The sequence below is a fragment of the Anabas testudineus genome, chromosome 13, assembly GCF_900324465.2.
Source record: "Anabas testudineus chromosome 13, fAnaTes1.2, whole genome shotgun sequence".
Taxonomy (NCBI): domain Eukaryota; kingdom Metazoa; phylum Chordata; class Actinopteri; order Anabantiformes; family Anabantidae; genus Anabas; species Anabas testudineus.
In genome coordinates this window covers 4,752,766-4,776,360 of record NC_046622.1, presented here as the reverse complement: position 1 = coordinate 4,776,360, position 23,595 = coordinate 4,752,766, and the positions used below count along the sequence as shown (strand labels likewise).

Sequence of the window (23,595 nt, the reverse complement as noted above, 5' to 3'; positions counted from 1 at the left end):
CATCTGATGTGTTTTAAAAGCAATAACCATTTACTGCCTTTGTATTTTAACTTTCCACAAGATGGTGCTTTTTCCCGTACCAGCCACTTAAGTAAACGCAATTTTCCTCCGTAACAGCAGCAGCTGACTCCATTAGCTTAATTTAATATATTTTAAAGCACAGAAACTAATTTAAGGACACCTCCCTGTGAGCTGGGTTTAATACTTCACGGTGTTTGGAGGCGAACAACTCCCGTTTCGTTTGGTCATCTGAAATCAGATGCTTTTCGGTATTTGAAATAAAACAGACTTGCTCTTTTGTTTGTGTGTGTTAGCTAATAGTACAGATCGATCGGTTCCTCCATTATTTACACTCTTTGGGATCTTGAAGCCACTTTGTGGGAAGCAGCTCTCCCATCCTGTTCGTCCGACAACAGCCCATCCCTCCTTTGCTCGGTGGGCGTGGTATGAGTTGGGAAAACAAACTGCAGGCACCGTATGATATTTCCTCACACTGCATCAGTTGAGCTTTCCCGCGGCTCCCCCTCAGCTGGATCTGCGTAATTCCCCAAGACTGCGCTTTTTTCGCCAAGTGGGGTTTTGCGCGCTGTTGCGCACTGTTGCGCACTGTACCATCGACACCAACTGGCAGCATCTCCGGCCAGAACTACTCAGATTTTTATCAAATGGGGGGAGCAGACTGCACCAGCGAGAGCCAAACACCGACAACACTTTGAATAAGCAAGCTTTCAGGAGCCGTCATGTACTAGTGACAAGACGGCAGTTGTAGAGCAGGAGGAAACGGAGACAGTGACAAACATGAGCGGCGGAGAAATCATCTTCCAAGGTTGGCTAAGAAAGTCACCACCGGAGAAGAAACTCCGAAGATATGTAAGTGTTTTCTACTTTGACTGTGTCAGAATGTTTCTGGTTCTGTGCTCTTGTCCTATTTAGTTCACCTGCATTTCGGATAAGTGGTGTCAAACACAGATACTTCAGGTTCAGTTGGAGCAGGTGCGTCTTGTTTTCCTCCTGTCCCATACGAGCTGCCGAGTAGTATTCTTGATTCTGAAATACAAGGGCACTTCGTCACAATGTAGAAATGTGTGTTTTATGTGAAAATGCAATTAGAAGGTTTTACAAGGGAGGCCAGACTGGGAGGTCCAATCACAATATGGAGGTAAGCCTGTAAAACCCAACAGCTGTCTGTAGTTTGGACAATACTGTAGCTCTCTCTCAAACATAGGAACAAACTGCCATTTGGCTTTATCCGATCATGATGAGGTCATGTCTGATCAAGCTCTGATGTGACCAGTTCATATTGCCCAAACAAACTAATATCACAACAATGGTGATAACTGAACAGCACTTCATTGCCCAGATAAGGCTTTATAAGCCAAATCTGTTAGTCTCTTCTGCTGGTAAGAGAAATGGCTGCAAATCAGATAATAGGATTTATGGAAGCAGATAGGACCATGAGACAATCTCCCATAAATACAGCTGTCCACTGTTTATGTATGGTGTTGCGTTACCAGGCCTCTCCATGTTCCTACTAGCTGACTTTGCCATGATGTCATCTCTCCATTTCATCTGGAAATCCATCCTCCAATGTCTTCAAATGGATCCCCCTTTGTCCTGTCTTTTCCTCATTGTCCTACACTTGAAGCTGGTGTGTGTTTATATAGAGACCACCATGGTCAGAATGGAACAGCAGCTGATACAGAGGGGAAAAACTTGCTTGGTACATAGCTGCACTGTATAAACAACAAGAGAAAAAAACACTCACAAGGCAGACTGGAGCTAACATAATGGCCTTTCTCTGGGAAGAAAGCACCCTGCTTCACCCTGCCTCTCACCCTGAGCAATAACGCATTAACAGCTACACACATACACACACAGTTTCAGCCAGAGAACAGTGTCATGAGATGGACTTGTGAATGTGATAATCTGTCCATCTGAAATTCCTTCCAATTAAAGTCAGGCTGCGGACAATCGGGGCCATTTACTCACCAGTATTGCTGTCATCTGACATTGTTGACATTCTAATGGAGAGCGATATTTTCAGATATCACTTTCACATACTTTGAGACATTCCAGTCTTAAGGTGTGTTTCTCAACGGACTCGGCGGCAAGTTTGATTGGTCATTATTCAGGAATGAGCAGAGGTGTGAGGAATGGATCGTTATGGAGCCGTAGCTGAAATATTAAATGCTACAGCAGTTTGTGCCTCATTCAGGACATAATTTGCCATTTAGTAGGTTATTTGCAACGGTGAACAAGATTTTAATCCTTTATGTTCTACACTGTTTCAACCACAAAGTCTGTACTAAGCCAGATGAGGCCTGTATTTGTTAATCATTAGTTAGTTGTTAAAATGATGGATCATAATATTCAAACAAGTCCCCATCCACAGACGGTTTCTGTGAATGTGGTGCACAGCAATGCAATGTAAATGTCATGTAGAATCCAGTGCAGGGCTGGGAGAGAGTAAGAACTGGTACTAACACCGCAAGCCTGGCATGCAAATCATATGCAAAGCCAAGAACAAAAACACTTGTGGCAGTTGAAGCCTACATACAAATGGTGGTGAAGACAGGAGGCAGCATCTTTGTGCTCAGTAACAAGCATAACTAGTCCTGGGTTTTAATTGTTTACAAATGAGCTTAACTAACACATCAGCCAGTGAGTCACTCTGTCTACAACTGTTTGTTGCTATGTAGACAGATGATGAACATAACCTGCCCACCCACCCAAACATGACACCAGCACCGGTCACTTTGCATCTCCCAGAGAAAAGCTGTTGTGAGCAGAGCTTCTAAATGAATCACTTGATGGTAGTTAGTCTCTTCTTGGGAGCTGACAGTGGATCCAGAGGTGGTCTGTGTTTGAAGGGTGGGTGGCTTTTGTTGAACAATGTCCAGAATAAGCGAAAGGAACTTATCCTGCAGTTACACAGCGTCTGTAGCTTTGTTCAGGGTATTTTACTCATCAGTTGGTGGTCAGACAATATGCTTCATCATGTCTGCTCCACAAACCCCCGAGCAATCTTCATTTGTAGCTGCTGATTAGTCGTCACTCTTACACTCATCAACTCAATATGCTGTTCAAAATGAATCTGTTGACAACAGCGTATCTTTCTTGACTTGTAATAAACAAAAGAAGTAGAAGTCTTTAGTCTGTTTTCTGACCTTGTTCTTTTCCTAAAGGGAAAACATTTGACTTCCTATGTTGACATATGTAATGATACGTCATACTTTGCATGGACAATATGAATCACACATGCAACGGGTCACACTGTAAACAATTTAATTCCTGTTCTCAGGTTGGGATGAGGCTACTGTTGACTAAACCTTCCCATCAGTCTGTTGTTGTATCTGACATCACAAACGTGTCTGTTCACATAAAGTAAAGCATTGCCACATACCAGACAGATCATATCGGCAAGGTGATGTGTGCTGCTTGCGCTTCCTCCCGCTACCAGTTTCAAAGGGACTACAGGGGTTACTCGTAGATGGTACACAAGAGGAAGAGAGGTGGGGGAAGTTGGTGAGTTTTCAAGGCAGACAGAGCAGAGCAGCAGCAGCAGCAGCCTGTGTCCCACTGTCAGCTGTCGGGTCTGCTGTTGTTTTGCAAAGGGACTTTGGGAAGTCCTTGCCCTCAGAGGTCAACTAAGAACGCCTCCCAGTTCCTGCTTTGACAGACACCCAGCACTCAAACAGACATTTTCCTTGTTCCACTTTATCTTTAGGCCCTTATATGGGCCTTTTCCCGGCAGCTACTAAACTGGGGTGGCTTTTTATGACTGGAGTATCAAAGTCAGATGAATTTATTATTATTAGATAAGATCGCTTAAAGGGATCCTTGTAGTTCATGTAAGATTGCACCCTCCAGTATAATTTCACATTTGAGAAGATGAAAATAATTGATTGTTTGATCTATTCATCTCTAATTGGAATATTTTGATATTCTCACTTGACAATTATAAGAAAACAATATTATACTTGCTCAGCTTGTTCTTCTCTAGCTGCAGGTACATCCATTCTTTCACATTCATGGTAAAAACCCAATGGTGGCCTTGTTTAAAAATATCCTGCCTCTCACCATGAACTCTCGTCTAGCTTGTGTGTTTTCTGTCCATAATTCAATTAATGCACCAATAGCTGATGCCAGACTTCCTTTGGATGGTACCTACAGGAAGTGTCATGACAGGAGGTCCCATGACAGGATAAGAAATTCAATTGGTCTGTGAGTATACACATGTATTTCTATCTTTCAAGACTCTTTCACTTGAGCTTAAAATAGTGTTGTTCCGAGGGAGATTAGATCTCATTGATTTTTCTCTTGTGACTTGGATCAGCTGTGAGAATGTTTTACTTATTTGATGAACTCTCAGGAAGTACATTATCACAGAGGTGATGGTTTCATTAAGTCGTAATTTGAAAACCTGAAGCCAGACAATAACCTGGATAAACAGCTACTATGAATTTATTCATAGCTGATCCAGAGACGACTTCCTTTTGAAGACCTGAGACCATAAACAAATATGGAGCCTAAAACCTATAGACTGATGATACTGTGACTCTAAAAGCATTTAAAAAAAGGCTAGTTTTATACATCAGTACATCTGTCACCTGTCCTCCAAAGTCTGGCTGCGTATTTCTATTTTAAAATAGCTGCTAAGTTTAGTATTTAGTTTCTGCACTGTTTCTCAGATCCAAACACAAAGTTAGATTCAGGAATCAAGCTATTAGGCCCAGCTTACATGTGATATGATTGCAGATATTTTGCAGACGGGAGGTACCTGCTTTGCTGTTGTAATGTGTGTCCCATCAAACTATTTAATTTTCTGTATTAGCTTTTATTTAACCAGCACCCTGCTTTGCATTTTAAAAGGTTGCTTAAACCTGACAGTTTCCAGTGCTGCTCTGACACCCCTTAAAAACTCTGTTTGAACAGGTTCAGTTAAAATGCACCATAGATGGTGAGAGAGTGAGTTATAGTTTAACTTCTTTTATACAGTACAGTTACAAACATTCAAATCAATGTACTTTTTAAACTAGTTAATGCTACACTGCAGATTACTACCACCCTTTGCAAATCTTAATGTTAGGCTCACAAACTTTATTTTCTGTGTCATAAATTACGTCCTACAGATGGAACTTGTGATGACATCTTAAAGATGTCACGCATAAAGAATTAGTTATTGTCTGTGAAACTAATCTATGCAACATTTGGTTTGTAGTTTATCGGAACAGTGATAACGCTGACAGCTATTTTTAGTCACTGGCTGTACTTTAATGATGTCTATCATTGGATGCGCTCTTCGTCACAGTCTTTTTATGATAGGCTAGGTCTAGAAAGGGTGTTGCTTATCATGAGGCCCCACAGATTTAGGACAGCATGGCCTCATACATTTCTGTGGAGCTAAATGATGGGTCAAAATCATTTGACATGAATACAGATTTTCCATGGGAAAACTCACCCATTCTTTGTTACGTATATCAGCTAAATGCCAACAGCACACAGATTGTTACATACATAAATAAAATGGAAAATGTTTTAAGGTTTTTAATCTTATAGGTTTCTTATTGTCATATTGTTAACATTTTCTGTCTTTTAAGAATTATATGAACAAATATAGAGATGGAGCCAGATGATTTGCAGGTGATGTTGTAAAAGATAAGCTCTCATGGTAAATGCTTGCTTGTAAATCTCAGCGAGAGCCACTTTGGTCTTGATTTGAGCCAGCTAAAGGACACTGTATGACTTGCAGTTGAAGCATGAGATATTTTTGCAACACTAGGAGCTGTACAGTAAAAATGCTAAATGTAGACTGTGTTGTTTCTCTGTTTCACCTGGGCCCTTCTGTTTTGCTGCAGTAGCTAGTAGGAGATGAAAAGTGTAAGTTCCTTTTGGCTGTGGTTATGGTACGTGTGGTTATAGTAGTCATACTGAAATAAGCTTCAAGCATGCACAAGATTCTTTACATAGCAGTAATTAATAATTTGATAAGGAAATAGTGCTACAGTGGAAAAATTAAGTGTTTCAGTACTAATATTTAATTCAGTTTTATGTCGTAGTTGTAACACCACCATACAAGTAACCAGGCTTATGAAAGTGAATTGCATGTCAGTGATTAAACTACTTTTATAAATTTCTGTACCTCTGGTAATCTTGACGTTGCTTAGACTGGGGATTTGGTTTTTGTGCAGATCCAGACAGTGACGAGTCATTTCACCTAAGTTTAAGGAACTGAATTTTCCTACAACAGAAGCTCAGATAACAATAAACTCTGAGTAATATAGCTTGTGTAAAAATACAGACTTCACTGGAACACAGCGAGACAAAATAGCACAATGTCATCTAAGATCAGCAGACACGGTGATGCTGGTATCTAAGCTGTGTCTGAGTCCAAGGTTTTAGGTGATATAATGCATGCACCGGCAGCCCCCGTGCAATCTTATTTAATCTTGTTAATGTATTGTTTTAATAATCACATTAGTATGATTGTGTCAGTCATAATGAATGATCAGCTCAGCCAAATACCAATGTTTGATTTAAAGATATGCAACAGATTTACCACAACATAACAGAACAGAAGGTCTTAATATTACAGACTGGCAGCTTTACTGTATTAAGGCAGTTAATTGTGAGGTTCATTATGGTAAGAATTATTATATTTCAAATTCTTTACACTAATTGTAATGCATATTTATATGACTTGTGCATTATAAATCCATGATTGATTACAATTAGTCATACAATTTGAGTATTTTTATTATTTAGAATGACATTACTATTAGAAATTACTATTAATTACTACTTGTGTGCTTCAGCTGCATAATATATTTTTCAGTGTATTTGCAAAGATGCATGACCCTAAATGCATCAGTGGCTGTTAATGATGCACACATAGCTATGACGTTTGAGCTGGATTAAGGGTGCGAGAAATTAAAGTGCTTTTTCCTTCAGTGCAGGTGTTTCTATGTTCTGTGGTCCCGACTGTTTGGTTGTTTTGTTTTATTCGTTGCTGTGCATTTAAAACCATATTGGAAGAAATCAGTGAAACCAGGAGGTGCTTACGGCTTGTTATCCATATACAGACGTGTAGAAACCACAGCAGATGGCAGAGGCAGGGGAAGTGACACAAAGAGTTCTGATTAAAGATAATGCTCTCCGTTAGTCAAACTGTCAGGGCGGGCTCACATTAAATCAGCCCAGCTTTTTGCTGATATGGAGACATGGTGAGAGATTACTTATTTTCCTAATGATGCAAGTGTTCAACTGCAAATTGAGGCTGATTATATCTATTGAGGGCTTTTGAGAGGACGTTTTTGTCAGGGGTTTGCTGCAGATTATTGCCCCTGTGGAGAGAGTGAATAAGAACTGTAGGGACCAAATGTTGCGTTTCTCCTCATCATCACACCTGTAGGATGGAGCTTTCTGTCACAGTCATATGATGACACTGAAAGTGGAGTCATGTTTGCTATAATGTCCTGAAAGCTGACTCGAATCAGGCTTTACTCTACACTTTATTTCTCGTTTAGAAGTGGGATGTGAGCTTAGTAGTTTCACACATGGGATAAACATTAGGAGTTAAGCAGTCCTGATCTCGAGAAGGCCCTGTCTGTGTTGGCACTTCATGGCTCGCACCTTTTTTATAAACAAACAGGAATTTATGGCCCTGTTTGCGTCTTGCGTGTGCGTGTGTTATGTCTGGGGCTGGGTGATGTCACCATATTTACAATATTTCTGATATGAATGTCAGTATAAAAATTTATTATTTCAGTGGCAAGTCACAGCAAACAGTCTCAGACCCATGCAAACATGAGCAGTGATTAAAAAACAAGCCAGATCATCATCAAATACTAAACAGAACTACAATACTTAGGCAGCTAAAAAATGAAATATTTCCTTCACTACATGTTGTATCTTGGGTCAGTTTTTGAAATCATTCTCCTGAATCCTTGTTTGCATTACCATCTTATCTTTGGCTCAGTGCCACCTCCTCCATCAGTTTGTTTCAGCATTAACTTTTACAAACAGAACTCTTCCAGATTAAACTGGATTTTCTTAGTGTTGCTGTTCTAATATAATCACCTCCACATGTTGGTATTGTTTGTGCTTGAGGTGGTGGAACAAATTTGATTTATGTTTCCACCCTTTGTTGATTGTGACATAATTTACAAACCACAGATGTTTGATTCACATCTGATTTGTTACTGAACCATTTGCAAATGACACAGGAAGTTCTTTTTTTTTTCTCAGAATAACACATTATGTGTCATGACACCTGCAGCGTCACTATCATGATATGACAAATTCTTTTCATTGGGGGCAGTTAAATTGCACAACCATGTGTTGCAGTTGCTGGATCAGTGTTTTGACTATTAGGAAATTATAACGTACTCTAATGCACTCATTCGACCTAAGCGTCTATAGTTTTATAAAACTCTGTTTAACATCTTTTCATGCTTGCTTCTCCAGCTTCTCGGATGAGACAGAGCTGCTGTCCAGACTAACAGCATCTGGATCTTTTCACAGTTTCAGACAGAAAATGGTCTGGAGCTGCCGAAAATACAAAATGGCCACAAATTGTTGGCACACTGTCGGACTCCTGTGTTTGTGACCTGAAATTTCTGGAAATGCCCCAAGAATCTTGTATTATAAACGTCTGGGACAGCTGTCTGCTAAGCATCTTACTCAGAGCCAATATGTGGAGTCCTTACTAGTGTAAGACGTCCAAGGAGCTTCACTATAATCTCTTCTCTTTTAGTGGACTACACAGGTCCTTCATGAGGGCCTAAGTATCCTCATGTTCTGTTTTTCCTTATTATTTTTGCAAGAACATTTGAGAATGTGAAAAACATTACCATGGAAATTTGAAAGTGTTTTTGCTCAGTGTGAATGGCTGGGCGATAGTGTTCAACTGTAACTGGATTACATTCCCTCGCTTGCTGAAACTCCCATCTGTTCTGAAATGTGGGCTGACGTGTGACGAGCTATTGATTAGGACTAAATAATCAGGGTTCTGTCGTCATTGTCCGTGCAGCTTTGTCCCTTCTCACCACATTAACAACAATCTGCAGCCATATAATCATGCAGCTTTTATTAGAGGGCTGCTATGTCTGTTGTATTTATATATAGTGAATTAATTTTACCTTTACATTCAGATTCCAGATACATAGGTGAAAGCTCACACTGATCTTGGGCTGATGGGAGATCTCATTGGCTGTAATTGGATGCTAGTGAAACCCTGTCACCACTTTTACTCCCCCTCTTAATTCTCAGCTTGCTCCCATCCCCAGTGGGACCTCTGAGAACACTGATGGGATCCTTCTCTCCATTTTTACTGTAATTAAGCAGCCTATGCACTTGAATACACTCTCATCACAGCGATGTACCATGGCTTAAATTAAACGGGTACATGTTGCCTGAAGCATCGAGCCTGAAAATAGCCCAACATTTACAGTCACAAAGTATAGCGCTCTGCCACAACACATGGCCTTTACAAAAGCTGGTAATAGACGAGAAAATGTAAATAACCAAGGTGGTTACAAGGCTCTCCCACGGCTGAGCTGGTGTTTGTGCAGCTGTGTAGTGTGTGTGTGTGTACAGCAGGTAAAGCAGAGGATACAGAGTCAGAGACAACAAGCTGCTGTCTCCTCCTCTCCTGATTTAATAGGAGGAGAAGTAAACAAGACTATTCTAACCTTAAAGTTGGATAACATGCATGTTTGGTTTGGATGTTTGCTCGTGCACATTTAAAAACATGTTGACTGATGCTTATCAGCCAGCCTGTTGACACAGCCTACTACTGCACACACACTTTGTATTACTCTATTGCCATACAAGGCACACCTTGGATAATTGTTTATACCACAACCATCTGTAATTTCATTAGTCTGTGTTGCTGGGATGGCAGAGTGAAGAGTTGGGTTGAGAGATGTAAGGCTGGGTGTGTTTTTATGGTGTTGGATTAGATATGTGTAAATACAGTGAATGATTGCTGTGACTTATCAGCTGTTGCTGTATATTTATCTTATAAAATGTGGTATAAAGCCTTGGAGATCTGTCAGCACACATCAGACAATTGTATCCCTTTTATTTCTGTGAACCAAGAGCTTTTGTATTGTGTTTGTTTGTTTTCCCACAGTATCATTGTTTTGCCGTATGCTAAAAATAGAACTATGTGCACTCACAAACGTGCAAAGTAACAGAAGGAATTTGTAAGACAAACTAGTTTTGATCCTATTTTTAGAAACAAACTTGCTCAAAGATTGTTTGCAGTTTTGTTATTAGATGTTTTCCTTCCCAGTTATTTAAAATAGATGCTGAATTCTTATCCTTCATACTTCGCTGTAGTCTCACTGTATCTGGCTGCTATGGGCACAAGAGAAATGAGACTGTGTTGGAACAAGGTAAGATCAAGCCTTTGTAGGGTGATTCAGTAAGACTAAAGGATCCAAACACTGTGCATTCATAGACACGGTTGGCTGCCCTTCTTCTTGGAGCGCTTCAAGCGCTGTCAGAGAATCATTTTCATACACTTCAGCACTGAGACTCTTACAATCCAAGGAGCAGGGATTTTTAAACTCACTCTTACAGTAGTCAGTTTTTTTTTTATGTTTTCTCATTAACAGTCTTCGTTTTTTGTGCTTTATACAGTTAGGTTTTGTTTCTCGTTCTTGGACTTGACCTTAAGTGTGATCTCTTGTGTGGAAAGAGCAGTAGAACATGATGAACAAGTGCCAGTACATCAGCGTTACAACATGTCCTGTGTGGTTTGCAGCAAACTGCTCAGACAGCAACTCTTTGATATTGTGTTAATTTAGGGTGTGATTAGTGGCCTGGCTCACAGCTCTCTCAGCGATCCAGTGGACTGTTCAGTCCAGTTGTTAACAAGGGCAGCGTGTCTCGGCTGAGTCCCCTTTTTTTTTTTTTCAAAATAGCGATGTAGCTTAAACCAAATCCATGAGGGGGAGGGGAATGTTAGAGACCCTGGAGAGTTCAGCCTAGTTTCACAGCATCAGCCCTCACTTCCCAGTGCTTAGACAGTGATCGATGGGCTTAGACATGCTCTGTAGGACAGGCAGTGGGTGGGTTAGCTCATTTTGTTGTGTCCTCTACCCCCATGATTTACTTCACCGGGGAAGTTGGTTCAAATTTGAAAGAGTACGTGAGAGAGGGAGAGGGAGGAGAAGCTGCACAGCCAGTTATGTTGCTGAAAGGGCTAATTCGAAACTGAATGCGTTTAAGACATTTCACTTCACTTCCCGTGCAATATTTCTGAGGAGGGATTAGTGAAAAAGCGTGTTTTTGTATCAGGCGGCAAGTGCTTTTCCTGTGGAAAAACTTATTCTATTTTTAGCATGATAAGGCCTCATAAAATGAGTTGTCTTTCCTCTGTGGTTGAGAACTGCTGTGCTAGGTTAATATGCTGGCCACAGCTTAAGGATGCCAGGAATAACCCAGCTGGGTTGCACTGACCTCTTGAAACTAGGCAGCTCTCCAGATTTCAATTAAATGATGGTCCCTCTTTCCTGAAAAGGTAATAATATTTAAATGGGGCTTAGAAGAGTTATAGCCAGTCTTTCTGATTGCACCTCTCACTGAACCAAAGAGCTTATAGGCCTGGAAAAAGGAAATACAATGTGTGCAGTGTTCTGTGTTTGCTCTTTTTCAGGAGCGTGATGATTGTACTTATTTTTATGAAACGAGGAAGTTCACACTCCTACAGACTGCTCAGAAGTTCACTTGAGGAGTTACTGTACATAGTTGACTTCTTTGGAATACATGTTTTCCTCACCACTACGATCCACATTACTTGAACAGTCACAGTATCTTCCCATGGTGAGAAATGACCTCATACATATTTTTCACACAACTCCTAAGCTCAAGAGACTGTGCTGATTAAAACCAGTATTTTGCTCACACATTTTCGGCTTCCTGAGACTGAGGCTAGTAGTAAGACCTTCTATCAACACTTAAAGGTTGCGTGGCATCCAGCTTTTATCAGTGTATCAGTGTGACAGAAAATAAAATGAAAAAATCTTACACCCCAATACCTCAGGAGTTCTGAGTTCAGTTACGAGCTGAAGATAAGATCACAGTGTGCACTTCCTGGAAAAAATGTGTTGCTGCTGTTTCTTAGCTGTGTTTCTCAGAGGAAAAAGAGGCAGAATTGCCAACATACACTGTACGAGCACATGGCGTATTGAAGACATCACCTTGACATTTAATCATTGCTTGAGGTTTTTGAACAATTTATGCTAAAGGTTTCCTACAACAGTATTGTAGTTGAGGGGTCACAGTTTAAAATGTAGATATTCATTCAAAATAATATAAAGCCAACATGTCAAATGTTGATGCTGAGAAATTCGATTGGTTTTTTGCATGTGTTTGCTCATTTAGACTTTGAAATCAGCAGCACATTTCAAAAAAGGGTGTGTTTCCCACAGTGTTGCATCACCTCTTCTTTTAAAGAAACTGTAAGCATTTGGGAAATTAGTCAGTCTATTCCCGCTTGATACAGGATTTCAGCTACCCCACAGTTTGGGAACTCTTGTCATATTTTTCACTTCATAATGCACCAAATGTTTCATGTCTGGAGTGCAGTCAGGCGGGCCAATTTAGCACTGAGCCATGCTGTTGTAATACACGCACAATGTAGTTTTGCATTGTCTTTGCTGAAATAAACAAGACCTTCCCTGAGAAAAGACATCATCTGGATCGCAGCATATGTTGCTCCAAAACCTGTTGTTTAGCATTAATGGAGCGTTCACAGATGTGCAAGTTACCCATGCTGTTTGCACTAATGCACCTTCAAATCATCAGGGATGCTGGCTTTTGAACTACAGATTGTGCTGATGACATGCTGAATGGTCCCTCCCTCTTGTGTCTGTTTTTAATGCAGCATGATGCTGCCTGATGGCCTGAGCATCGCAGCAATTCAACACTGGTTTTCAGCCATGTTCCCTCTGGATTTCTCTTCATTATCTGAATTTTTTAATGTAATTATGTTGTGATGATAAAAATCTCCATATTCTTAGCAATTGTATGTTGTTTGGGGAACATCACTGAACCTTTACTTCTGCAACTATATCACACAGAGACTCTGTGATATTGTTTTCATACCTAATCATGACACTGACCTGTTGCCAGTTAATCAGTTCTGAATTGTTTGGGTTTTATACCATTACACACCTTCTCCAGTCTTTCAATGCCCTGTCTTAACTTTTTTTCTGGACTCAACTTCAAAATTATTGAATATGAAAATTTCTCAGGTTCAACTTTTTATGTTTTATTTTCAAATACATATGTTTTATTCTGTTTAACCAGTTGTTTGTTTTACATTTTACACAACTGAAACAGGGCAGTCATCTGCAAAAACATGCACAGGTGCTGTTTCACACAGTGAGGGCTACTATATATATATATGTATGTACAGTGTTTGATAAACGAGTACTACCCTCAAGACTAGCAGATAAATACATCTCTCAGTAGCACAGAAGAGATGCCATGTAATCCACTTGTTTGCCCTGTGTGTGTGTGTTTGTACATCTGTATGGTGTCACTCTGGGTTTTGGGGGTGTGGGAGGCAGTGAGCCTTGCGACAGTGTCTTTGTTGGTAGAGAGAAAAGGGGGCCTGCAGGATCCTGTGTGTCAGCAGCCTGCATGTGAAACACATTGCCTGGCGGAAGTGCATCACTGGCAGATGTCCAAAATCCCCCTCAACCCCCCTTTTACTCCCCCTTTCTCTTCCTGGTCTATCTTCCTCTTTTGTCTCTGAGCACAGAGAACAGAGTCTCTTTAACACTGACACTGGAAAACGTATGGAGCTGTTGTAATCAAGGCCGCTGTTCTTCCTTTGTGGTTTTCCAGTTACAACCATAGTGTTACTGGTGTGAAATCAACATGTTATGTTGTATGTTTCCTGCTCTTTAGTTATTGGAGAGTGTGCTTCTGCTTCTGCATGTGGTTATGACAGGGCAATTATTGACATTCTCCGAGGAAGCTACAGTTCAGTGACATCATCATGTACAGATGCAGTTTGGTTTTAATTGGACTACAACACTGTCATTCACCAGTTCTTGTAACGAGGTTGTCATGGAGGAGTAATACTTCTGTCTTTGTTCACGGAGGGATATCGACACAGGAAATACGTTGGGAGGGAGTAAACACCTGCTGCCTCCCCCAAACACCAGCCTCCAACACGCACACAAACCACACAAAAACCACATGCATGCTGACGCTCTGTAACCTGCTCAAATGAGCACAGTTTATTTTTTCTGAAGTCTGTTTGATCAACTACAAGTCCAGCTGTTGAGTGTGTTGGCACTGCAACAGTCTGCAACTTAGTCAGTCTACTTGTTGATTATTTAAAGTTTGGGAATTTATTTTAAATTAAGGTTAGAACTCAAAACATACTGTGATCAATTCTTGCTTTTTGGTTAATGAGCTTCTTACCTTTCTTTCTCATTTCCCAGGCATGGAAGAAACGTTGGTTTGTGCTCCGCAGTGGCCGCATGAGTGGTGACCCTGATGTTCTTGAGTACTACAAGAACGACCACACCAAAAAACCCATCCGGGTCATCGACCTGCACTGCTGCGAGCAGGTGGATGCTGGTCTGACCTTTAAGAGGAAGGAGTTCCAAGACAGCTTTGTGTTTGACATCAAGACCTCAGACCGCACTTTTTATCTTGTAGCTGAGACTGAAGAAGAGATGAATAAGTGGGTCCGCTCCATCTGCCAGCTGTGTGGGTTCAACCAGTCGGACGATAGCCACGGTAAGGAACCATGATCTATGCTTGTTGCTTTATCACTCTGCTGCTGTTACTGTTTTCTTGTCCACTATCTCCCTTTCCCTCTTTGTAGTTTTGTCATTTGTTATCTGTAAATTAACTCATAAAATATATAAAACATCTTAAATGGATTCAAGTAACCAGTCAGTGCAGTTTTCAAGTAATTAGTTGATACATTACACAATCAATGTTTAAATAACAGAAAAAAATATGCAGTACAATATACACATTATTTACAGTACAGCATGTGCCTACTGGATTTAATGAAATGTGTAATTAGTCGTTCACTAGAACAGCTTCTATCTTATTTATCACATAGATTCAGAGGTGATGGTCCAGTCACATGAGATCATCGGCAGCTGTGTTTTCCCATCATTGTTAGTTGCTGAAGTGCAATAGGAACATTCCTGCCAAATAAAAGGACACAGTTTGTGTGATATTGGAAGGTAAAGAAAGGGCTTGGTCTGAGTGTTTTATATTTAAATGATAAAAAAATATTTGATAAAAAACTAAACCACTAGCTGCACCAAAAAAACATGTTGAATAAAAGTGCCACATCCGACAACACACGCTAATGCTCATAACATTTTTATGCAGTAATGTTTTTATGTAAAACTACTTCTGTCTGACAGAGAATCACAGTCATTTCACCTTAGTGCCGCATATTCGCCTTAATTTTCCCAGCTATGAACTTGCCAATACAAAACGAAACTATTCTACGTATAAAATGATGACTCAAAGTTAATTCTAACCAGCGGTGGGTGAACTCCGTATTGTTAAATATATTTTTGGTTTATGTGATGAGAAGACCCGCTGTAATAATAAGCATGAATGTGGTATCTAGTCACTGTTATTTTAGCACATGATACCTGACAGATGCGCGGTGGTCATCTCTCCACATATATTCAGTATAGTGTTTGTTTCATCAAGCTCATCTCAGATTCTTATTCCTACCCTTCCAGATTGCACTTGTGCTGTTGTTTTTCCACCATCTGGCAGCTGGTGGATGTAATTTCTTTGTGTGTACATGGTTGATCATCTGTAACATGCAATATGTCCAGGTGTGGAGTTGAAAACAACTGAGGAGAGGGTAATAATGTTAATGTCATGAGGGTATCCCCTAGGTCCAAGTTCAGCAAGGTCCACTTATGACTGCATCAACTGTAGCCAGCTGGGTGTGGCTGGGAGGATGGGCTGGAGGAGGGAGAGGGTTTATGTCATGAGGGCTACATTAGTGATTGCAGTCCCTTTGGTGTAAACATTACACCAGACTCATTTGGATGGAACTGTTTTTACTGAAATGTTTAGTCGCAGTTTCTGAGAAACTTTATCAGTAACTCAATTTTGCATGCTCTATTTTAGTAGGAGGCAAATTTTAAATGGATGTTACAGCTATTATCACCCCTTTTTGTACTAGCACATTCTCTTAAAAAAACACTTCTAACCACTTCTTCTAAACATGGTTCTCAGCATTATTTGTATGAGAGGGCTGATATTTACAGTGCAACCTGGACTTCTTTTTTACTACAAACCAAAACCTCCTCCTACCACAAGCACACAGAATAAAGCACCCTCTTTGTTATAGCACTCAGTATTTTCACATATAAATTCTCCATGTGTGCATGATTGATTTGTGAACTAAGGGGTGTAGCAGAACCACTGGTTCCCTATTACATCATTCTGATTATGTGAAGCGCGTGGAAAAAATTCTACTCTGACGTAGCAAACTAACCAGTTGAGTGTGTTTGTTTCTTTAATGCAACATAGGTGGCCTACATTATGAATTTCATTTTCTGTTCTCAGTCTGTAAACAAACGCTCTCACACACTCATACATTTTAAGATCACCCTACACAAACCATCATTTCCTTGTAAAACCAACTGTGCATAAAACGTTTTTCCAAGGAATAGGTTGTTGACTGTGCAGATGCAGATTCATCCTTCCTTGAATAGCGCTTGCCTGCTCCCTTGAGTGGTATCAGGTTGTTGTCAATGTGGCAGTGGAAATACATACTCACCTCCTCTGAACTGTTTTCATCAACACTAGCCTCGTATAGAAAAAGCTGGTTTTTCAAGTGGTTTCTTGAATTTTCCTATATAATAGACGCTGTAAATGACCTGGATATTAATTAAATTACACTAATGATCAACTAATCAAGTAAGTGGTTAGTCATTTTAGCACTAGTGTGCTTGTGAATGTGTTGCCCTAAATTAATTCATTAATTCATCAAAGTAGTGCATTTTTAAGCAAAACAATAAAAACTTTCTGGTGGCTGCAGGTAGGTGTAAACAAATTCCATCTTTCTCTCAACCGTTTTGCCATATGGAAAATCTCAGCACTTGTGAAAATTGCTTTTGCTCAGTTCTACTTGCAGAAAGTACCTGCTAATAATCAGGTCAGTGTTGATGCTGAAGCTGATGTCATTGAGCGTGTGTGTGGGAGTTCGAAAGTATAAAAGAGTAGGTGCACTCTTGACACAACCGGATGATTTCCTGTCTGCATCAGTATTCCTTCTGCAACATTTCTGTTCTTGATCTCTGATCCTTTGAACGCATAGTGCTCATGGAACTGAGCCATGTTTTTACACCAGCAACACATTAACTGCTGTTTAACACGCTGAGTTGTTATCATTGACACAGTGTCTTGTAGCTGTCGGTTTTGCGATCATAGTTTGATGAAGTGACTCAGATATTTGGATGGTAATTGGAGCTAACAGAGGAGAACTGTTCTCAAACATCTCTTAGCTATAAAGATATGTTGTGGGTTTTCCTCCTGGCAGACAGCTGCAGATCTGAGCCAGTGTGTCACCTAACAGACTGGGAATTCCCTCTCTGAAAGAAAACAAACTAGACTGGAAAAAAATGAGAAGTTAGTTCCTCTTATGGAAATTACATAAGCCGGCAGAGACAAACAGAAGAAGCACAAATACCGAGTTACACTGATAGCATGCTTGTTCATACAGAAACAGAAAGTGTTGTCTAAACTCAAGGCACATAAGCCTGGATGTTTGAGATTCATATTGATTGTGTTCTGTTGTACATATTGCAAAAAATTTATTTGTTGTTGTAACACAGCTGCAGTGTCAGTGGGAAGTCATTAGGATTAGCAACACAATATTAGGTTGCAAGGAATGCTGACGTGTTTGTCTTTCCCATAAGAAGATGTAGTTGTGATATTTGACAGCATCATTGTTACATCAGCACCTTGGTCTAAACTTACCTTTTGTCAGAAGTGGCCTGTGTTGACAGGTGTGAGCCGCCTCTTGGGGCTAGAAGGAAGGTCGCCGAAGGGCAGCACATGACAGTTCATTGTTACACAACATTTAAAAGCAACTCCCTTTCTCATCTTTCATCTTTTACTATGTCTCATGTGACTGTTGGCACCAGTAGTCACCTATCGACACCGAACCTACACGCAGCATGTCTGTGCAGAGGTGTGTGTTATTTAACAGTCAAACATTTTTGTAAGGGCAATTCTGCAGATTATCCAGCCAAACCAGTACATTGCTTCTGCTAAGGTAAGCAGATGGGTTTCTTAGATTGTTTGAGCAGCACAAATTAAATTTTATAGACCTTATTTAGACTGAATTGAGTGGGTAACTCATGAGTTACTCAAAAACTGAAAAGTCCTACTGTGCACAAATATACAGTTCATATAAGGTACTGTATATACAAACATCCATGCATTTAAGGTATGTAAGAATACAAATGCTCACATTCTTTCTTCTTTGACTTCTTACTTTGTCTGCACCTGCACGTCTGCTTTTTCCACACCCAAAGTGCCCTTCGTCTGCATTGATTTTTGTTGAAATAATGAGACACAATGGCACTGGAAGGTCAGGTTTCTGCTGCCACAGTGCTGTCTGAGGACTGTGTGCTGCTGCTGCCGCCTTTGCTGCCCTGCATCCACTGGCAGCATACAAGGTGCTGCTTGAACCCAGAAACTTGAGATTGTTGAATTCTGAGATCATAATGCACAGCCACCGTCAAAATTGTCCAAAAAGTGGGCTGGAAATTAAGAGAAAAGAAATCCTGCAAATGCAAAGTGTGAATTATGTTTAGTTTAAAATAGTCATTTTAACGCAACACCTGAAAAGACTGATGTGAGACAGATGCTCTTCTCGCTCATTTAACTTCAAAGAAATGCTGAGACCTACCTAAAGGAACATGTTTCAAGATAACTAAGCAGTAGGGGTTAGTGTTATATGCTTGAATGCCTTACACAGACATGTATGCACAGAATTACACATTATTCTTGCTCTTACAATCTGTTGATGGGTGTTAGCACTGTGCTTATCAGATTTTGATAGCTGGGTGTGTGGCGTGTGTCTGCACTGAGGAAGACCCACCCCCAAGCACAATCTAATGAGTGGAACATCGTCTCGTCAATCATGGGCTTTGTTTTGCTCTCTCCCAGCTGTTTGAACTCTGAGACGAGGATAATCTCGACTAAGGGAAGAGATTTTCACTTGTCAGCAGTCCTCTTTATTTTTTCCCTTCTTTTTTTTTTTTGTTCCATCTTTTCCCACTCTGTTTTGTTTTCCTCCTCTTCATTTGTCTGTTTCCCATAAGATGGTGAGAAATGGAAAAATGAATAGCCGCTATACCACCATTTCCTAAATCAACATATCCATCAACAACCTCTGTAGTTTTTTGTCAAATAGACATAAAAAAAGATTACATTTACTCAAGCAAAATGTTTCACAGGGGGTTCACCGTAAACGTGCATTGTGAGGCGGTTTGTCAAGTACAGCTGCACATCTCAGTATGCCTTCATATGTGTCATGTGATGATTGTGAAACTGAAGTCAAGTCAAAAATGTTACTGTTAAGGAAACACTGTAATCTACTCCAAACTTCCCCATTTGCTAATCCATTCAAAAAATGCAGAGATTTGCACTCTGTATCAGATTTAGACTTAAGAGGAAACTAGTAAAGATGAGATCATTGTTTGTTCTACTTTAAAATGAGTCTTGACATTGTGTTCTCTGTTTTACTCATACCAGTCTATAATGTTACTTTTATTTCTTATAATAACACTCAGTGTCCCACAATGCAGTTAATTTTGTACCACACACGTAACTCTACATTTCTTTTTAAATTTCTACAATTTTCTTCTCGTTTGTTCCAGAATATGTGGCGTCATTTGTTATTAGGGTAATGACATATTTAGTTGACAGATTTTGGTTTAATGTGTGTTCATTTGTCATCTTTAAGTTGGCATTAGCTCATTTAGTATCAGCCGGTGGCAAAGCCAATCACCCTAATGGCAGCCACCACCCAGCCTGCAGTCACATGGAAAATACAAATAGATTGTTTTAGAATGGGATATGTTCTTCAGTCAACTGTTTATATGCAATTCAGCTGATGTAAGTAGAGATTTATGCCCAAATGTAAGTAATGCCCTGCAGATTGGTCTCCCTCTTCTGTCACACTATAGTACATTCACATTGTAGCTGGTAATTTAGTAGTGTTAATGTGGTTAAAAACCAACTTGCAAAGCTGCCTTCTTTGTACTAGAGTGCATCCATGTAATGGTTCACATGCAGAGATGTTTATTTAAGATTTTTACATCAATCTTTGGGACTGGGCAGCAAATAAATACTTTCATAGGGACAGGATTAGGCACCAATCATCTAATCATCTAGGTTAGGGTTAGGGTTAGGGTTAGTTTTTTTTTTTTAGTATGATTATGTATACAGATATATACATATACATCTCTCATAAGCATCAGAACAGTAGTAATAGTGGAAAATTTAAGTTTCACATTTTCTATTTATTTATCACGACTTCTATGTTTCCACACTGAGCTTGTTCCTATTCTCTAATGCTTTGTAGTGTTGTAAAAAGTCATCCTTTTGTTTTTGGGTTGCTTTAGGGCAGGCAGCGGCACAGCTTTTTTCAGCTCCAACTGCATTTTCTTGCAAGAAAGAAAGAAAAACAAGAAACGGTTTCATCTGTGTCCACCCCTCTGTTTTCTACTTACAGTATTTATTTGGCCGTTACCTTGCAAAAATGAGTTCAGAGCAGTGAAAATGAGCTGCTGTTTTAGATTTAACCAAACTCTGTAACTCATTGGCCTAAGTCTGAGCCTTTTTAGGTGATTGATCAGTCCACTGTTTTGAGGCAAATTGATGTTGCAGTGTGGTCGATGGGGCGGTGCTCACATGATGCTGTGAGGCGAGCAGGCACAGGGGAGTAATGTGATCAGGGAGTGCGCCTGTGTGTCTGCTCCGGTTAATACTCTTTTGACTTTTCAAGGGAGAATGAAACAGCCATGCCACTTTGTTCACTTCAAACTAACTAGCAGACGGAGGATGCCACTTTCCCTATCCTCGGCTCTATCTAACCCATCTCTGCTACAGCTAGCGTTCCCTTTTATCCAGTTACGTCAGTCTCATGGGAAACTCCCAACCCCCTGCTAACCACACATGCAAATGGACCCCACTATGTGGCTTCCTGGGACCCAATGTTGTGTGTTTAAAGAGCTCTTGTCCAGCAGATTCACTTGGGAAAGCAAACGATGTATTTATATTAGTAGACACACCATGGAAAAGGAAACTGTAACATTCAGGTCTTTTGGTCAATGCATTTTTCCAGGTTGATTTACACGAGGAGATGCCTTTTTCAAGGGCACTTAGTCAGGACCCGTGGGGGCATCAATCCTATTGCCTGACCTTTGTGTCACAAGATACTACTTCCATATCTTTCCCAGCACTGACATATCTGGGGTGTGTTTCTTAGCTTGGTGGCTGTAAGTCCCTTATGAAACCATTCAGGAAATCGCATTTTTCTGAAACTAAAATTGAAGGTAGACATCGTGTACCTTAAATTATTATATTTTATGGATTATTTATGGGGTGATTGCAGGTCTGATGGAAAGCATGCTACTACCACTTCTTCTTCCTTCGTGTTTCCATCAGACACCCTTTCAATTCAATAGGTCAGTGGTATTTTCTATTTTTATATCTCATTTCGGATTAGATTATCATATGTCCTTGTCTAATTCTGGACTGACTGAGAGGAAATGAGTACCCTACAAAGATGTTCTTGTCCTTAGTGATCCAGCAGGCTTCTAATTTTGGCCCCTGAGACCAGCAGCCAGCCTCTATTAGATTATAGCCACAGAGCAGATGAGACAGTAGGTGATATATTATAAAGCTTAATTAGAAAATTGCTCATGAACTTAGGAACTCTTTGACCTGGAATATCCATATGTCGTTCACTGACCAAAAGGCTTGTTTAATGCATTGCTGTTGAGGGTCTAATATTTGTGTCCAGCTGTGAAATGTCGTGGGAAGAACTCGTCTTTTTTAACTTCCTTGTTTGATGTTGAGGTTTCAACTCAGTTATAGAGAAAAGGGTTTCTGGTAACGACAGCATGCTCATAACTCAGGAAACTGTAATTACCCTTTTCTTTTTGTAATTTGTGCCAGTCCTTCCCAGTTTTATTACTTTTCTTTGTGAGATGTAGCATTATAAATTACCTCTCACTTTGCTTAATAAACATTTTACCACCTTACATTGAGCGTCACAGTACATTAGTCAGTGGAGGGAATTTGACTGGAAGCACAAAGGGGAAAGTTTCAGTGTTTTTGTTTTCTGAGCTTTTTTCTAATTCTGTGTTGTGGTTCTACTCAGTTGATGGAACTGCTTCCCAGTGGTAACATACATCATCAGACCCATTAGTGTCAGTGATGAGCCATGAAGGCTATTCCATCTGCAGGCTGGTCCAGTCCTCTTCCATCTTGGTCTGGTTTTGACAGGCATTTGCGGAAGTTCATCAAAAATCCGTTAGGGCACGTACAAAACCATTGTCTTGTACACACATAGTCCATGAAAAAAGTATGTATTTACTTTTGAATTTTTGCTTTTCCCTCAGCGTTAAAGTCATTAAGACTGCTTGTGTTTTTCTATGTAGCTCTCCACTCTGACAGAGGGGAGTAACTGTCTTTCTGCAACAAATCAATATATCTACCCATGTTAGTGGGCCTAGTACTCGCTGCACTGGATGAAAGCCTTTTACAAAGCTTTTGTGGAGAAAGAAGATGATGCCTTACCAGCCTTGGGAGAGTGGAATCTCTCTGAACAATGGTGTAATTGAGGGGGGAGTCCCTGCCTGTGTGGCTGTGAGCCTGGGTATCTCACTGATGTCCACTGGCCCGGCGACCCTGCAGCAGAGGCCTTTTCCCCTGGGCATGGATGTGACCTCATTCAGCTAAGTGGGCTCCAGAATACCCCCTCCCCTGAAACCACCCCACATGCACACACAGATGCTCAGACCGGCATTTGTATGTGTTTTCTGTTTTTTACAGTGGCTGTGGGCATGCTGTCGTGACTCACAAACATTGCCCTCTTCTTAAAGGGCAGTTTGACACAAGGCATTTTTGTGAAGGTCTGATACAGGAGGAAAATTATGTAGGACAGAGACAAAAATGGGCGTGTATCGATCTATCTAGCTATCTATGTATACAAACTAGTAATTGTGCAGTTCAGTGATTCTTATTCTTGTATAGATGCTATCATGGTGAACTGGACATTTGCTGTAAGAGAAATAAATTTCAGCAAAAAGATTTTCCTCTCTCCCATTAGCTAGTGTTGCACACAGCACCATGGGTCGATGGAGCAGTGGGCCGCCCACTCCCTACTCCTACAGCTCAGTGTGCGCCTCCTCACTTTGGCCTTCTGCCCAGTCTATTTGCAGTATCCCCATCTCAGATTTGCCTTTTCTTTGTAGCCTTTCATTGCAGATATTAGGGCTGTAACACACAAGCAGTAAGTAAGTAAGCATGTTGTGCACACAGTCCTGTGTC

The 23,595-nt window shown here is 40.4% G+C and overlaps 1 protein-coding gene across 3 annotated transcripts in view; it reads left to right on the top strand.

Moving 5' to 3' along the window:
- Positions 1–482: 482 nt before the first annotated feature.
- gab2 (GRB2-associated binding protein 2) overlaps positions 483–23,595 on the top strand; it is a 30,777-nt gene continuing 7,664 nt past the window's right edge. For 2 of the 3 annotated variants that reach the window (XM_026370027.1, XM_026370019.1), the window contains exons 1-2: positions 483–870; positions 14,469–14,769. In XM_026370027.1, the coding sequence (XP_026225812.1) occupies positions 799–870; positions 14,469–14,769 (373 nt within the window). In that variant the 5' untranslated portion in view covers positions 483–798. Of the gene's footprint in view, positions 871–14,263; positions 14,391–14,468; positions 14,770–23,595 lie in introns of those variants that run through there. The other variant, XM_026370035.1, reaches the window with a different exon arrangement.